The 14,175-nt window shown below is 38.8% G+C and overlaps 1 protein-coding gene across 1 annotated transcript in view; it reads right to left on the reverse strand.

The window, feature by feature from the left end:
• Window positions 1-14,175, reverse strand: part of rad51d (RAD51 paralog D) — a 41,312-nt gene that overhangs the window by 5,153 nt on the left and 21,984 nt on the right. The window contains exons 4-7 of the mRNA XM_049591268.1: window positions 3,056-3,137; window positions 2,723-2,857; window positions 2,544-2,639; window positions 2,335-2,425 (exon numbers count right to left, since the gene is read on the reverse strand). Coding sequence (XP_049447225.1) covers window positions 2,335-2,425; window positions 2,544-2,639; window positions 2,723-2,857; window positions 3,056-3,137 — 404 coding nt within the window. The remainder of the gene's footprint in view (window positions 1-2,334; window positions 2,426-2,543; window positions 2,640-2,722; window positions 2,858-3,055; window positions 3,138-14,175) is intronic.

A 14,175-nucleotide genomic window follows, 5' to 3' on the forward strand; every position in this document is an offset into this window, starting at 1 on the left:
GGAAAAAGGCGATACCACATACTTAGGTGAACCAATCAGGATTTAATAGCTAGTAAAACTGCTAACTCATTTGTTTAGGAACTGTCATTTGCTACTGGAGTTTAAAACCCCATTTCCACCAAGCTGGAGTTGGAGAAAAAAAAACTTAATTCACTGGGCTGACTGCCGGCAACTTTTAAGGTGGAACATACACATACACTAACACTTTTCGTAATGATCTTCAAGCGTTTATATATATTACCTTCAGCCGGGTTATGTGAACTGCATATATTCTAATCCTCACTTTCTGAGGGCTACAGCAACACTAAACCCCTGAGCTTGCCTGAGAAGGCCTAAATGCACAAACCCCCTATCTTTAAATATCCCATGGAAAGAGACTCTCACTGCAGCCTGTTCTATTTTGTTCTGAAAATGTTGGCATGCAGCCTTGTTCTGTGGACGATGAATGAGGTGAAGACTTCCATCTGTGCCACCGCTAATGAGGAAATACAGTGAGTGCTGGACGGAGCAGTGAGTGACAACAACCCTGCCCACATTTAAGGGTAGTGTGCAGTGGGAACACTAAGGTCTAGGTACCATGTCTGAAGGGTTACTGTTGTTCCAAAGGTACCATACTGAAAGTGTTTGGTGGAAACGGGGCTTTAGTTTCAATATTCAATGACGGAGGACTCTTAAAAGGAAATACAGTGGGTGTGACTTAACAAAAAATTTGGAAATGTTATGTTGGATTGAATGGGATCTGTTTCTATGTAAGAATGTACTGTATCTCTGTGGACACATCAATAAAAAAAACTGCTAACTCATTTAAATAAGGGCTGAAAACTAGACACATAACTTCCTTTTAATCTGAAACTCTTTAAACACTTTTGCTTCTTGTTTTGTCTTTAGATGATTTTTTTTCTATTCATTTAGGTGTTCTTACTTCTTGTCTTTACTGTCTTTTTTTAAATTCATACATGTTATTCCTACAGTCTACAACTGCTCAAAAATATTAGTGCTAAAACTAAACTAAAATTTGTGAGGTCATCAATGACAAGGTCTGAAATTGCTCTCTAGAAAATGAAATGGGCAAGATGTTCTAAATGACATAAAAGCAGCCAGGTGAATATTCTGAGAATATGCAGTGTTTCCCACATATTTACTGTCATCAGGAAAGTCTGTGAGGACAGAGACTGCAAGCTGCTGATGAACAGCCTTCGAGACAGTTTTACCCGTTGCCATGGAAACATTCAACTGTCACTGCTGTCATATTTATACAGTATGTCATATAAGTTGATGAACAGTGCTGAACTCATCTGTCCATGCAGATTACAAGATAAATATCCCATGTATAGCATTTGTTGTTACTAAAGAAAAATATATGAAAACATCTCTATACAACAGGCTGCACATGTTCAAATATAAAAATGTTTGTAAATAAGGATAGGACTATAATTCAATAAATTGGGTATAAATAACATGAAAGACCTTCTTTTGTTGTTTTTCAGCCTTTTTTTTTTCTTTTTTTGCCTATTTCACTGCACAGCCTGATAGACTGCAATAATAAAATGTATTTTCGGCCCCTCTACAGAACTTTACTTCAAAATATCCCTGTATCATGATGTGGTTTTTTTGTGTACTATCTATTTGACCAGAGCTGCTCAGGTGTGGAGAACAAGAAACTGCTTGATGGTAAATTAACCGTATTTTCCTAATAACAAACTTCTCAAAGCTCAAGCTCAGGTGTGATTATATTCATGAATAAATGAGTCTCCACAGACCAGTAATTTTTGTTAAAAGTGTCCATAGTTTTAAACAAAAATCTTTATGAATTTGCTATTTCTGTACACTCACTTTTGGTAGATTTTAGCTTTTTGTTCTTTCTGTTCACAGGTGCTTATGGAAGGTTTATTTTAGATCCCCCCCTTTGGATGTTGTATTGAGCGATTGCTTAATTAGATTGCTGTTCTGGAGCTTTCTATAAACCAATAGTTAGCAATGAAGTTGAATTAGGTTCACTTGGATTAAGAACTTTAATTATTTTGACTCTCGAGAGGTCAGACTCCAGTTGAAGCAGCTCCAAGGTTAATGAAATCAGCTCCATTAAAAACTGATATCAGAAATTTGACTTTTCACTCTAAATGACCTGGTTTGAGGTTTAACATGATTGCACTAATGTTTCTGTTGTATTTTCACACTCTCTATGACTGGAACTAACTTGGATGTCATGCTTGCAGAATGTGTGGGAATCCTGTTGTGATATTTATTTTACAGACATTTGGAGTTTACAGGCTCAGGTGTAAACACAGCCTCAGGTATGATGCACTATGATGGACTCGCAGAGAGAGATATCACCTTCATTCTGTTTGCCTCCCAGTAGAGGAGCGATAACAGCTGACACTGAGTCCACGATCACTGCCTTCACAGAGCCACCGCCAACACACACCTAATACAAAATGTGACAAAATTAGACTGCTGAAAATTTCATCTGTCTTTCTCAAAGGTTCCCCGGGTAAAACGGGATTGTTGGTATATTTTAAGCATTAATATAACAGCAAACAAACCTGCTGAAGCCCGCCACCGCGAAGGCTGTACAGGCAGTCGAGTAAAGAGAAGACGTTAAACAAACGGTAGATATGGATCCTCTGGAGAGCTTCCATCTGTAAAATGACAGTTTATTTCACATCATCTTATATTACACATCATCCAATATTACTTTGAAACTCAGTCCCTGTCAGCTTACCTGCTCCTCTGAGTTACTTGTTTCAGCTTTTAGCATTTGAAGCAAGCGGCTGGCAGTAAGCCCCCCTGTCGTATCGATGAATACTACACTCTGTTTTAGCCGGTAAGAAATGTGCACAGCAACTCCGAAACACACCTAGAAGCCATGACAAGCACACAGGGAATAGTTCAAGATAGCATGGTTAATTTGTGTTTGCTAAACGATAACTCTAAAAAGTATTATTTCAGCCAGAGTACAGATTCTTATTCTAAAGGAGGAGAGGGAATTCTAAAAAGGAGGAATTTATGAGGTTGAAATTATCAGTGATGGAGAGAGAAGGTAGGAAATGTTCACCTGAGATTTGCCACTTCCTGGGCCTCCTGACAGCTCTGTTATCTCTCCAGTATACAAGCCTGAATCCAGCAGTTTATCTAAGCTGCAAGAAACAAGGTACAATTCATTACTCACACCTGCCACCCCATGTAATAAACTATTAAGTCCACGCACATCCGTAGAACCAACAAAAACTGCAGTTGGGCGAACATAACACAAACGGAGCTTGCATTAGGTTCCAGACTATTCGTAGGATGTCTGGCCAATTCCTAATTTCAGCTGCTGTTTCATTGCTTCTTATCAAGCTCAGCCACTGGCTGCGTCTTTCAAATTGAATCTATCAAAAAATAGTTGGCTTTCCATTAATCTCAGTGTGTGCTTGCATGCTTGTGTGTGTGTGTGTGTGTGTGTGTGTGTGTGTGTGTGTGTGTGTGTGTGTGTACTGGTACTTGCTCCATAGTGAGGACCTACACGTTTCTAACCGACAGAGTGAGGACACTGTTGTAAAGTGAAGACATTTTGACCAGTCCTCACTTCTTCAAAGGCCTGCTTAAGGGTTAAGAGTTGATTTTAATTAGGTTAAGGTTAGTGTAAAGGCCCTGACACACCAAGCTGATGGTCAGCCGTCGGTCAGTGTTGGGCCGCTGATGGGCGCTTGTCCCACGAGTTGGAGTGCTATGTCCTGCACTGTTATCCCTTTACAGCGCCTGTCTGCTTTTCGTTTTTCTTGGCTGATTCAGTATATTGAATAAGCATCTACGTCAGTGAATGAAGTCACTATATTGGCAGTTCTGTTCAGCCCACAACAGAAGAAAAACAGAAGTGAGGAAAGTAAACAAAGAGCTAAAGTCAAGAGTAGGGCTGGGTTAAAATAATCGATTCATCCGATTCAAATTGATCTTCATTTGGATGACCCGATACCGATTCACAAAATCCGAGATCAATCTTTAATACACGCTTTTTCCCACGAATGTGTGAAGCTTAAACCTCGTTAATCTGTTTTTACAATTGGGTGTAATTTATTATCGTGCTGCAGCAGCCACTCCTCCTGCTGTCTGTGAGCCCTGGCTACTGCGCCATTTCTACGCCTGTTACTGTGAGTGTAATAAAACCTCCTTGAAGAAAAAGTCAATACTTTATCATATACAGCTGTTCAGCAACATGTAAACATGTAGAAAAGTGATAAGTCAATCTGCTCTGTCCGAGTTTCTCATCCACCGCTGCTAATATTATGTTATAAAAAGTACAGAAGCTTCACAGCTAATAGCAAATTGTTACTAATAAGCTGAAACGACTGTTTTTGTTGAAAGGCTAAACAAAGTTCAGCGATTAGATATGTAGGGAAAATGAACAACAGTTTGCTGATGCTATCATGCTAACCCTCATTTCACTTCATTAGTTGCTTTCCCAATTATTGTTAATGACTGATTAAAGACTGTGTGTTGGGTGGCATGAACTTTACGGTTTCGCAAAGGGGGGAATGCATGGTGTTATAGTCTGTGTGTGTGTGTGTGTGTGTGTGTGTGTGTGTGTGTGTGTGTGTGTAGATGGGATTGTTTGTTAGTTACAAGTCTAATGGGTGTGTCTACTGAAGCCAATTTACATATACTTACAGCAAAGAATAAAATGACATACAATGCATAGTTAAATGTATACTATACACTTGTTTATGCATTTACTGCTGTAATCAAGTGAACAACATGAGGTAAAAGGAAACTTTTAGTTTGTACTATCAATATAATTAGAGAGAGATGGGAATAAATATCTATGCTTGGAGAGCTGCTGCGTCCATCATTACAGTCGATGGGAAATTGAAGAAGCAAAAACGACATAATAGCCCGTTCAAACTCTGCAGCTGTGGATTACTACATTGATCAGAGCTTTTTGCACTGTCTGATGTAAATGCATTGTAAGATTTTCCTCACAGTGTTTAGCAATGTCTTCACAAGATAAATTTTTTCTCCCATGTTCTCCTTTTCAGCTGCTGATTTTTGGTATGTTTCACACTTCCACAATGGAGTTGAGAAGTGGAAGGAGTAATTTATGATGTCCAGGATTCTCAAGGTAAAACTCTCATTACTTCCTGCATAGACATTGTTACATGACTGGCAGCTGAGGCACTTTAAAAGCTTGAAGGGCCATGAAACTCCTCCAGTTGAATCATAAGTACAAAAGACGAGCAACAGCATCATCTGGTTCTTTAATAAGAAGTCTAAGATACAACCCTTTGTACATTCAACTCCCAAGAAACGTATAGATAAAAAAGAAACATCTAACCACTGAGTGTATACTTCTGTTGTGTGAGTGAGTCACTAATTGTAAGCAGGTTCTAGAGACTACATTGCATAGAAAGATGATAAGTAATGCAGCAGTAAAAACAATTCACTTTCAGATTTGGGTCCATTTTGGATAAATTCAGCAACTAGGGTGCAAATCTGATTTGCTCCTACGACTGGCTTCATACTAAAGCAAATGCAGCTGAAGCTCACGGGAAAAGTCATATTTATACCAAACTGATGGAAACTACTTGATTTCTCAGAAAACAATGGCCACAAGATAGAGTTTTCTTAATTCATCTCTGAAACTCCCTACTTCAGTGTTGAGGAATATTTAGGACTGTGACGTGAAAACTTTGATATGAGTTTACAGTGAGGGAATATACTTAAACATACTCATTTATACTTTTGTTTATTTACTTATTTATTGTGAAACAGCGGCTTCTCGTTTTTCAATTCTATTTAGTGAGAATTTATAGTTTAAGGTTAGATAGAACGGGTCTTTATTGATACCCAGAGGATAAATTAAGTTTTGCAGCAGCATAAGGACAGAAAAAATACCAATAAATAAAAAACTTAAACAAGAACATAACAATAAGTGACACAGAAAAGTAAAATAAGAATAGAGGTTTTTTACAAGTGAGTAAAAATGGGCTAGTTTTGTGCGATGAGCGACTGCGGGAGAATTCCTCCGAAGAGGAGTTGCCATCAACTTCCCTTCCTCCAGGAGCGCACACAGCACTGTCGAGCCGGCACTTTCGCTGAGCTAAAAAACTACAATGACTACAACCTTGTGGTAAACAACCCCCTTTCCCTTTTCGGTGGTGCATTACTACCAACGGACAATGATGCTTCCTATAGAAAATCAGAGCGAGTTTTAATTATAGTATTTGAACATAGAGCAAAGGTACATCTCACTTTTAGTTCATTTCCCCGTGGAGGAAATGGATGCATGTTTTGGAAGTTCTGAGCATATGACTGGATAAATTAGACTTGGATTATACTACAAGAGTTGGGTGAGAGTTTGTAATTGGAAGGTTTTTTTATGTAGTTTTTAGAAATGCATGATACTGGATTATTTGCTGTTATCCAATATGCCGATGAATAACAACTGATTTGGCTGATAACTGATACTGATGTCGATATATCCAAATTTTTCCCCTCCTAATTTTAGTGATTATCAAGTCTTTTCTGTAGTGGAATTAACATCATATTATGCATGTATACTCTTATCATGATGGCCCACCAGCAGATGAGTACATGAAATACAATACTTTTCAGTGTATGTAATACTCATTCTTTGTGCAAAATAATAAAAAACATGTTGTACGATTCAGATATTTCATTTTAAAGCCAATATCTGCCGATACTGATGATGTACCGATTTTATTGTGCATACCTAATAGTTCAACTGTTGTTAAACATGGACCCCATGACTTCAATTTAAAGAGAAAGCAAGGGGAAAAAAAACAACAACAATTATTTGTGAATTTAATGAAACACAGGATGAGTAACTAATAATAAAAATGGTCATTTTGGAGGTGAAGAATTTCTTTAAGTGATAATTTAGTGGACACCTGTATTTCATTTTGGAAAGATTCTGATATGTTACAACATAAAACACTGGAGCATTAGAAATTTCTAGATTTATTTTACAAAGATGTAGATACTTCTATTGGCACCAGCTTTAAAGGACACTGTTGATTGCACACTTTTATTTTGATCATCACCAAGGTAGTGTTTGTGGTCATAATGCTTTAACCATCTGTTCTTTCAGTACAGGAATGTTTTGATTTGTCTATTTTGACATTTGGTGATCTGTGTACTTTGTTGAATCTCATCATGTTTGCCTGCACGTGATGATGGATGTGACAGCAATGCAGTCAAATCTACGTAGCCAAGGTCCTCCAGCTTGAAGGTTAAGTATTGCTGGGAAGCCTGTGGTTGGTTAATAGTGGTTCTCATCACACACAGTGTGATTGTGAAGAGGAGAATTGGTGGGGATGGACATACTTGCATTATTTCTGCCTCCTTTGGCAATGGAGCAGAGAGGGTTGCATTGTTGATGAAAACACCAGGTTGCGTTCTTCTAAGGCCTCAGAAGGATGAAAGTGATTGTCCTTGAAAAGCTGATTTCTCATGGGCTACACTCATTGGTGAGATCAGAATACTGTGCAGTCCTTGGACCTAAAGGTTTATCTTAGTAACTGGAGTGGAAGCAATGAAGACAGATTTAATCTACTTTTGTTTCTACGCAGGGCTCTTTTTAAAGACTGTTTGAGTCTTGTGGACAGATATTTCCTTCCATACACAGCATGTGGATGATAATATTCTTCATGAAAAGGCCATGACGGGAGACAATCTACCATCGTCATTGAGGTGTTAAGTGACTGAGGCTGAACCGTATCACTTGATCACACCCAAACATTGCATGGCATTATCATATCTCTGTCATTATACTATCAGGTGTTGGCAAAAAATATTATGAAGGCTACATGATAGACAAACTGATGACAGCTGTGAACCATCAGCTCTTACCATCCACACTGTTAGTATGAGGAAGCACCACAGCTGCTGGTTATCTGATGAGGTTTGTTACGTTTGTGTTGCTTTTGTTCTGCTTGTCTGTGTAAAGTCTGTTTGATACTCTCTGTGGCAAAAAAAAAATTAGAGCCATTTATTACTCCTCATAAATGATTATACTATTTTGTATGTTAGCATGTGAGCTGTGAGGGAGGTCTGTGAGGGAGGTCTGTGAAAGGCAAGTTGCATTAGTGTGTGCTGCCAAAGAAATGTTTTTCTCCACAATGACACTGGGAGTGTTGACACTTTTTCTGTAACATTTAAAACGATACACAAGTTTTGGTGATAATATATTTGACAGTAACAAAAACATGGATGTATCAAGAGACTTGGATGCAGCATTCGAGGCGGGGCCCCGTTTGTTCCTATGAAAGTTGCACAGTGGCGCATGAAGCCAAAATCACTCTGTCTTCCATATTATGGAGCCAAGAGAGCACTGGAGACTTACGATGGACGAGTTCAGCCAAGTGGCTAACTTTTGCCAGCCGAATAGCTAACTTTCTGTTTAGCACTCCACTAATTTGAATGGAGATAAAGGGATTTAATTGTGCTGCTCTCCTAGACTTTCAAAATGTTATCAGACCAAATGGATTAAATCCTGGTAGTGATCTGTGAGTCAGATCCACCCCTAACTCCTCCACAGGTCCAACCACTCATCCAAATATGGTCACATCTGGCTCTGAATAAACTAAGATAGCAATGGCCGAAATGCTGAACTTGAGGCTTCAAAACAGGACCAAACTGTTCAAGCTGTTCTATTATTTGTCATTATAATCACATTACTGGTGATTATTTATAAAAAAATCTCTATGTGTAAATACTATGTGAAACCACCAATAGTCAACCCAACAATATGTGATATGTGAATGTGACATTAAAGTAGACAGCTTAATGATGGGAATTCAGTTAAAAACAGTAATTAGTTAGGAACAGAAAAATCTGACAGTCCATGAAGGTTCCCTTGTTCACAGTACTGTGGATTTTAAAAAAGGTATTATGGCCTTAAACAGGGAGAGAACTACATTAAAAGATTAAACAATGCATCTGATTATTTTATTATGTAATAGTAGGAAGGGTTTCTTTGATCTCTTTTGATTTCTTATTGAATTTCTGACATTTCTCGTAGTTGGTTGACATAAGACCAAAAACTGAAAAAGTCCATGTCCATCACATTCTTTTTATCCGTCTCTGGGCTCGAGGCTCTCATTCACTGAGCATATATCAAACAGCTGGAAGAAGAAAGGGAAAGAGACATAAAAATAATATGCCAAAAGGTGTCTCGCAGCAGACGTGATTGAAAGCTGAAGAGAAGTCCTAACACTGTTTACAGCCTTCAGGGCTTCTGGCTTTAGGAAGGAAAAGTCTAAGCAAGCTGCCTTCACTCAACATGATGAAGAAAATGTAAATAGTCAAATGTTTGCATCATGTCATTCAGGCTACGTCCTCTCTGACAGAGCTGTTTTTAGAAAAAACATCATAGTTATCTGCTGATATAATGGATATTGTTTTCAGCATTAGCTTGTAAGCAAAGCAGGAAATAACATCAACATCTTACAGTCTCTCAGAGACTCTACAAAATCCTTTACATATTACACACTCTGACAGGTACACCTCGCTGAAACTAATGTAGTCTAATAAAAACAGCCCTGCAATAAATCCTACTTCCATGACAGCTATAATGTTCAGGTTGGTTCGGAGTGTTAAAGAGAGATGTTATTTAAACTTTATGGTCATTTTGCAGGCTGTGGGTTTTTATTTGTTTGTTTTGTTTTGTTTAAAATGAGACAAGTGATGTATACAACCAATAACAACATATGACATATACGGAACATACATATCTGGGGATCAAGTACTGTGGCCAAAACTCCCCCCGGCTGCTACACTAAACACACCATTGAACTGACAGGTTATCTGATACCCCCGGACAAACACAACATAAACACATATGCAACACATACACACACACATACATACACACTAGAATTGTCATGATACTGAAATTTCTAACGTCAATACAATCTATATTCAATACAATTTTCTAGGTTCTAGGTTTTGATTTAATTTGACAAGGCGCAGCTCTTAATAAATTTCACTTTTTTTTTCCCCCCCTGCGACTAAGCGACCAATGAAATCCTACTAATGACCTTTCTGGTCGACTAACGTTTGGCTGACTATTAGGGGGCAGCCATACAATGGATACATGATAATACCAACAGTTGTAATGATAATGAGGTCCTAACCTGGCCAAGACCTGTCCAATGGGCATAGGACCAGCACGTAGGCAGTAGTTTGTGGTGCTTTTGAACTGTATTGCATTATACTGATATTTTGCCCACCCTATATCAACAAGGGTGCCAAATATTAGAAACACCACTCATATAACCTGCAGCCTCCAAACTAACCATGAGGTTGAATCAACACATCCCTTAAACATTTTCAACAAGAACTGAACCATATATAACTAAATATAATCATTAAGGCTGGCAGACTGCGTTAGTTTTAGTTAAGTATACCAAATGGACTGGAAACTAAGTGTATGTTTCATTACTCTGTCTCTGGATAAACCACACACAACCACACTATCTGTACAGAGTGTGACACCGTGGACAGCAGATATCATCCATCAGTTCATCTTCTCGCCAGTAGAGAGCAGCCAAGATACACAAATCACACCGCCTTTACTGACATGGCTGATTCACTTTCATATCACTAATCCAAAGCACTAACTAATTTATGAAAACCACTTAAAAAGAGCCATGGAGAGAAAAAAAAACACCTGTGGTCATTAATTATGCTGAAACAGTGAGTTTAACTGTAGAAAAGGTACCATCCTATAAATTATGCCATGCTGGCCCATTTCACAGATTTGTCCAGAGCAGCCTGTGTCCTGGCTAAAGAATATTTCCCTTCAGAAAGTGGTGAATTTATCTGCTACACTTTGTACCACGACTGCATACAGATAACTGAATCTTGTGATGCCAGCACACATCTCTGGGCAAACCTTTCAGGGGATGCTGCGTCTCAGTTTTGCAGGTTAATTCCAAGCACTGCTGTCACACAATGCCACGCTGGCAGCAGTGGGAATTTTTGGTTTCTTTCAGGTCATTAAATTTTCATTTTTCGATGTACCGCAAAAATGTTTTAAAGGACTTGTCTGTGATGTTTGTTGTTTTTAGTGGAAAATAGTCAGGCAAGGGGCTGAGTTAATGCAGCTGATATATCAGGAGCCACTTTGGGCTGCGTTCACGAGCCAAATGGAACAACAAGCGAAGAAGTCGGCTCTGGCTGTTAAAATGTAGCACACGGGCCATTTCTAAATCACTCTATCGCTCTGCTGTATTTTTAACCACAGCAACCATGCTCCAGATGCATATTCTGCTGGCACAGTTCAATGCAAATTGGATTTCAGCAACATTTAAAAGATTTTAGTTTGATAAAAATGAATCGATGCAAAGGAATCTGGTTACAAAACATCTTGTAATGTACAATATTATTGATTTTACAGGTTGTCATGTGATTGTTGATGGTTTGTGCTGGTCTGCACAGCTTAAGAGAGAAAATTGCAAACATGATGAAACCGACAGAAATGGCTTATAAATGCATGGCTTGTTCCAACAATGGCAGTTTACGCACAAATTGGGTTGGGGGAGTAATTAGTTACATGTAATGGAGTTAGGTAATTAAATTTAAGGTTCCCACACATTTTTACCAAAGAAGTTCCAAAACTTCTCCATAACTTTTCCACTATATTTTACCCCATTTCCATGACTCTATAAAAGTAGTTTAGGTAGTCCTATATAGAGATCATAGGGTGCAATGATGAAGCCAGCGTGCTATACCCTGAGACAAGCATTGTTACGAAAATGTAGCATGGAATATAGAATAAATCTACACATACAGTAGACACTAAGCAGTAACATTATCGGGCCTGACTACAGCAGACATAAAACATGCGCCATTTGTTGGCAGTCTGTTGAGCAGCCTTTTGGTTGTCTTGATGCTTCTTCCCTTTATCATGGCTGACCAAAGCCGATTCCTCCATGTTACTAACGTCAAAATGTTTCGGTGTGAAGCCTACAATCCAGCACAGCCATACATCGAAGGCCATACATTATTAAACACGCACTTCCCCAAGCATTTGAGGATAATCAAACTGCTAGTGTTCACTAACCTCACTCGCTCATTAGACATTCCTACTGCAAACTAGCGGCAGTAGCTCAGTCCATAAGGACCTGGTTTGGGAATCAGAGGGTTTACATATTTGGTGCCTGTCTGGACTAAATATTGAGTGTGGACTGGTAGCCTTGAGAGGTGCCAGTTCGCCTCCTGGGCACTGCCGAGGTGCCCTTGAGTAAGGCACCAAACCCCCAACTGCTCAGGGTGCCTGTCCATGGGCAGCACTCTCACTCTGACATCTCTCCATTAAATGCATGTATAGGTCCTGTTTGTGCATGTGTGTGTATTTAAGGCCTGTGTGTATAAGACAACAGAGCGAAAAAGGGCTGCCCCTTAATAGTCGACAAAATGTTAGTTGACCAGAAAGGTCATTAGTCGGCAAGATCTCATTGGTCGCTTAGTCGCAGAAAAACAAAACAAACAAAACAAACTTTTAGAAGCTGCGCCGTCTCAGAATAAATCAAAACCTATATGAGTGGACCATGTGGGAGTTTAATTTGAAAGGACAGACACAGGAAGTGTCCACGCTCAGCAGTCAGACAGGAGTCAGGTTAATTTCCAGGGCTGGTACCTGCGCTTATTCCACAGGCTAGTTAATAACATGTCGGGCAGGAAATCCAAAGTGTGGGATCATTTTGAGAAGGTGAAGGACGAACCCAAGGTGATATGTAAACTCATCTTCATTGGTCGACTACAAACATGACGTATCATCTGAAACATGGAAGTAGCTACATGCCCATTAGCCCACAGCGTCATTAACAGGCGGCTCGCTCAGTGTGTGACGTGCACTTGTAGATAAAATATAGGCCTATATTAATGAAGGTTCATTAGTACGCTTTTGTATTCCTCTGTAATGTAGCACAGTGTTAACAATGTTACTGATAGTATTCTTTCTCACACCTTCAACTAAAACCATTGTGCTGCCCCGCCCAAAATATATCATTTAATAATTAAATTAATATCTTAAACATGCAGGCGACTAGTCAACTAATGGCCCTAAATGAAGATTGTTGGTTGACTAGAAAAATTCTTAGGCAGGGGCAGCCCTACTAGTAACATTTCAACGGCAATAGAGTGCTACTCTATATTTCAAATTAAAAATACAAGAAACGTATTTCAGGTAATGTTAAGATATGTTTTGGGATTTTTATCAACACATTTTAAACAACAGCCAAAATAACTTTTCCAAAACATTATGTTAATTCCAAAAATTTTTTATAATTTCGTATTATTTCCAGGAATTTCATGACCATGAAAACCCTTTTTAATTACAAAATAAATGCAATTGTAATAGTTAGTATGAAAAAATATGCAATTAAATTACAGTTGCTAATCAAAAGGTTGGTGATTACAAAGGGGTTAGAGTACGTCCAAATATATTCTTTGTGGTAAAAAGTTTGTATGTAGAATATATCATTCTGTATCATATCTGTTTCTGTTGCATCTTTTCACTGTGCAGGAACAACTTCTTTTGACACAACCTATTTACTGACAGCTTTATTGCCCAGTTTAAAACATTTGTTAGAAAAGCGCCAGCTAGTGCCGGCGCCCCATGTACAGAGGCATCGCCTCGCTGCAGCATTCGCGGGTTCAAGTCCAGCCTGCGACCCTTTGCTGCGTGTCAGTCCCCGCTGTCTCTCTCTCTGTCTCCCCATTTCAGACACTGTCCTATCCATTAAAGGCAAAAAGCACTCAAAAATAATCTTTTGTTTTGTTTTTTTTTAAAAAAAGAAAGAAAGTAACGGCCTTTCTCCAACATACATTGTACATTTACTTACTCCCTATGAGCCTAGCTGCTGCCTGCACTCCTCAGGTAGGACCCACCTAACTGTTGCTACGCTTCATTACAAAAGGAAACTGGGCATTCTTCTGTTAGAGCCCTGTAGCTGTGGAGCTCCTTATCTGAGGAACCCGGTGTCTTCGTTTAAAACACTCCTCAAAACATACTTTTATTATTAGGGACCTCGGCCTGAAAGGGCGAGGACCCTCTTGTTCTTGTAGTGTTTATTATTATTATTATTATTATTATTGTTTCTTTCTTTCTTTCAGCGTACGCGACTTTCAACTGGAATTTGACCCCCTAAACATGCTCGAAAACTCACTAAA

The sequence above is a fragment of the Epinephelus fuscoguttatus genome, linkage group LG12 (genome assembly GCF_011397635.1).
Source record: "Epinephelus fuscoguttatus linkage group LG12, E.fuscoguttatus.final_Chr_v1".
In the NCBI taxonomy this organism is placed as follows: Eukaryota; Metazoa; Chordata; class Actinopteri; order Perciformes; family Serranidae; genus Epinephelus; species Epinephelus fuscoguttatus.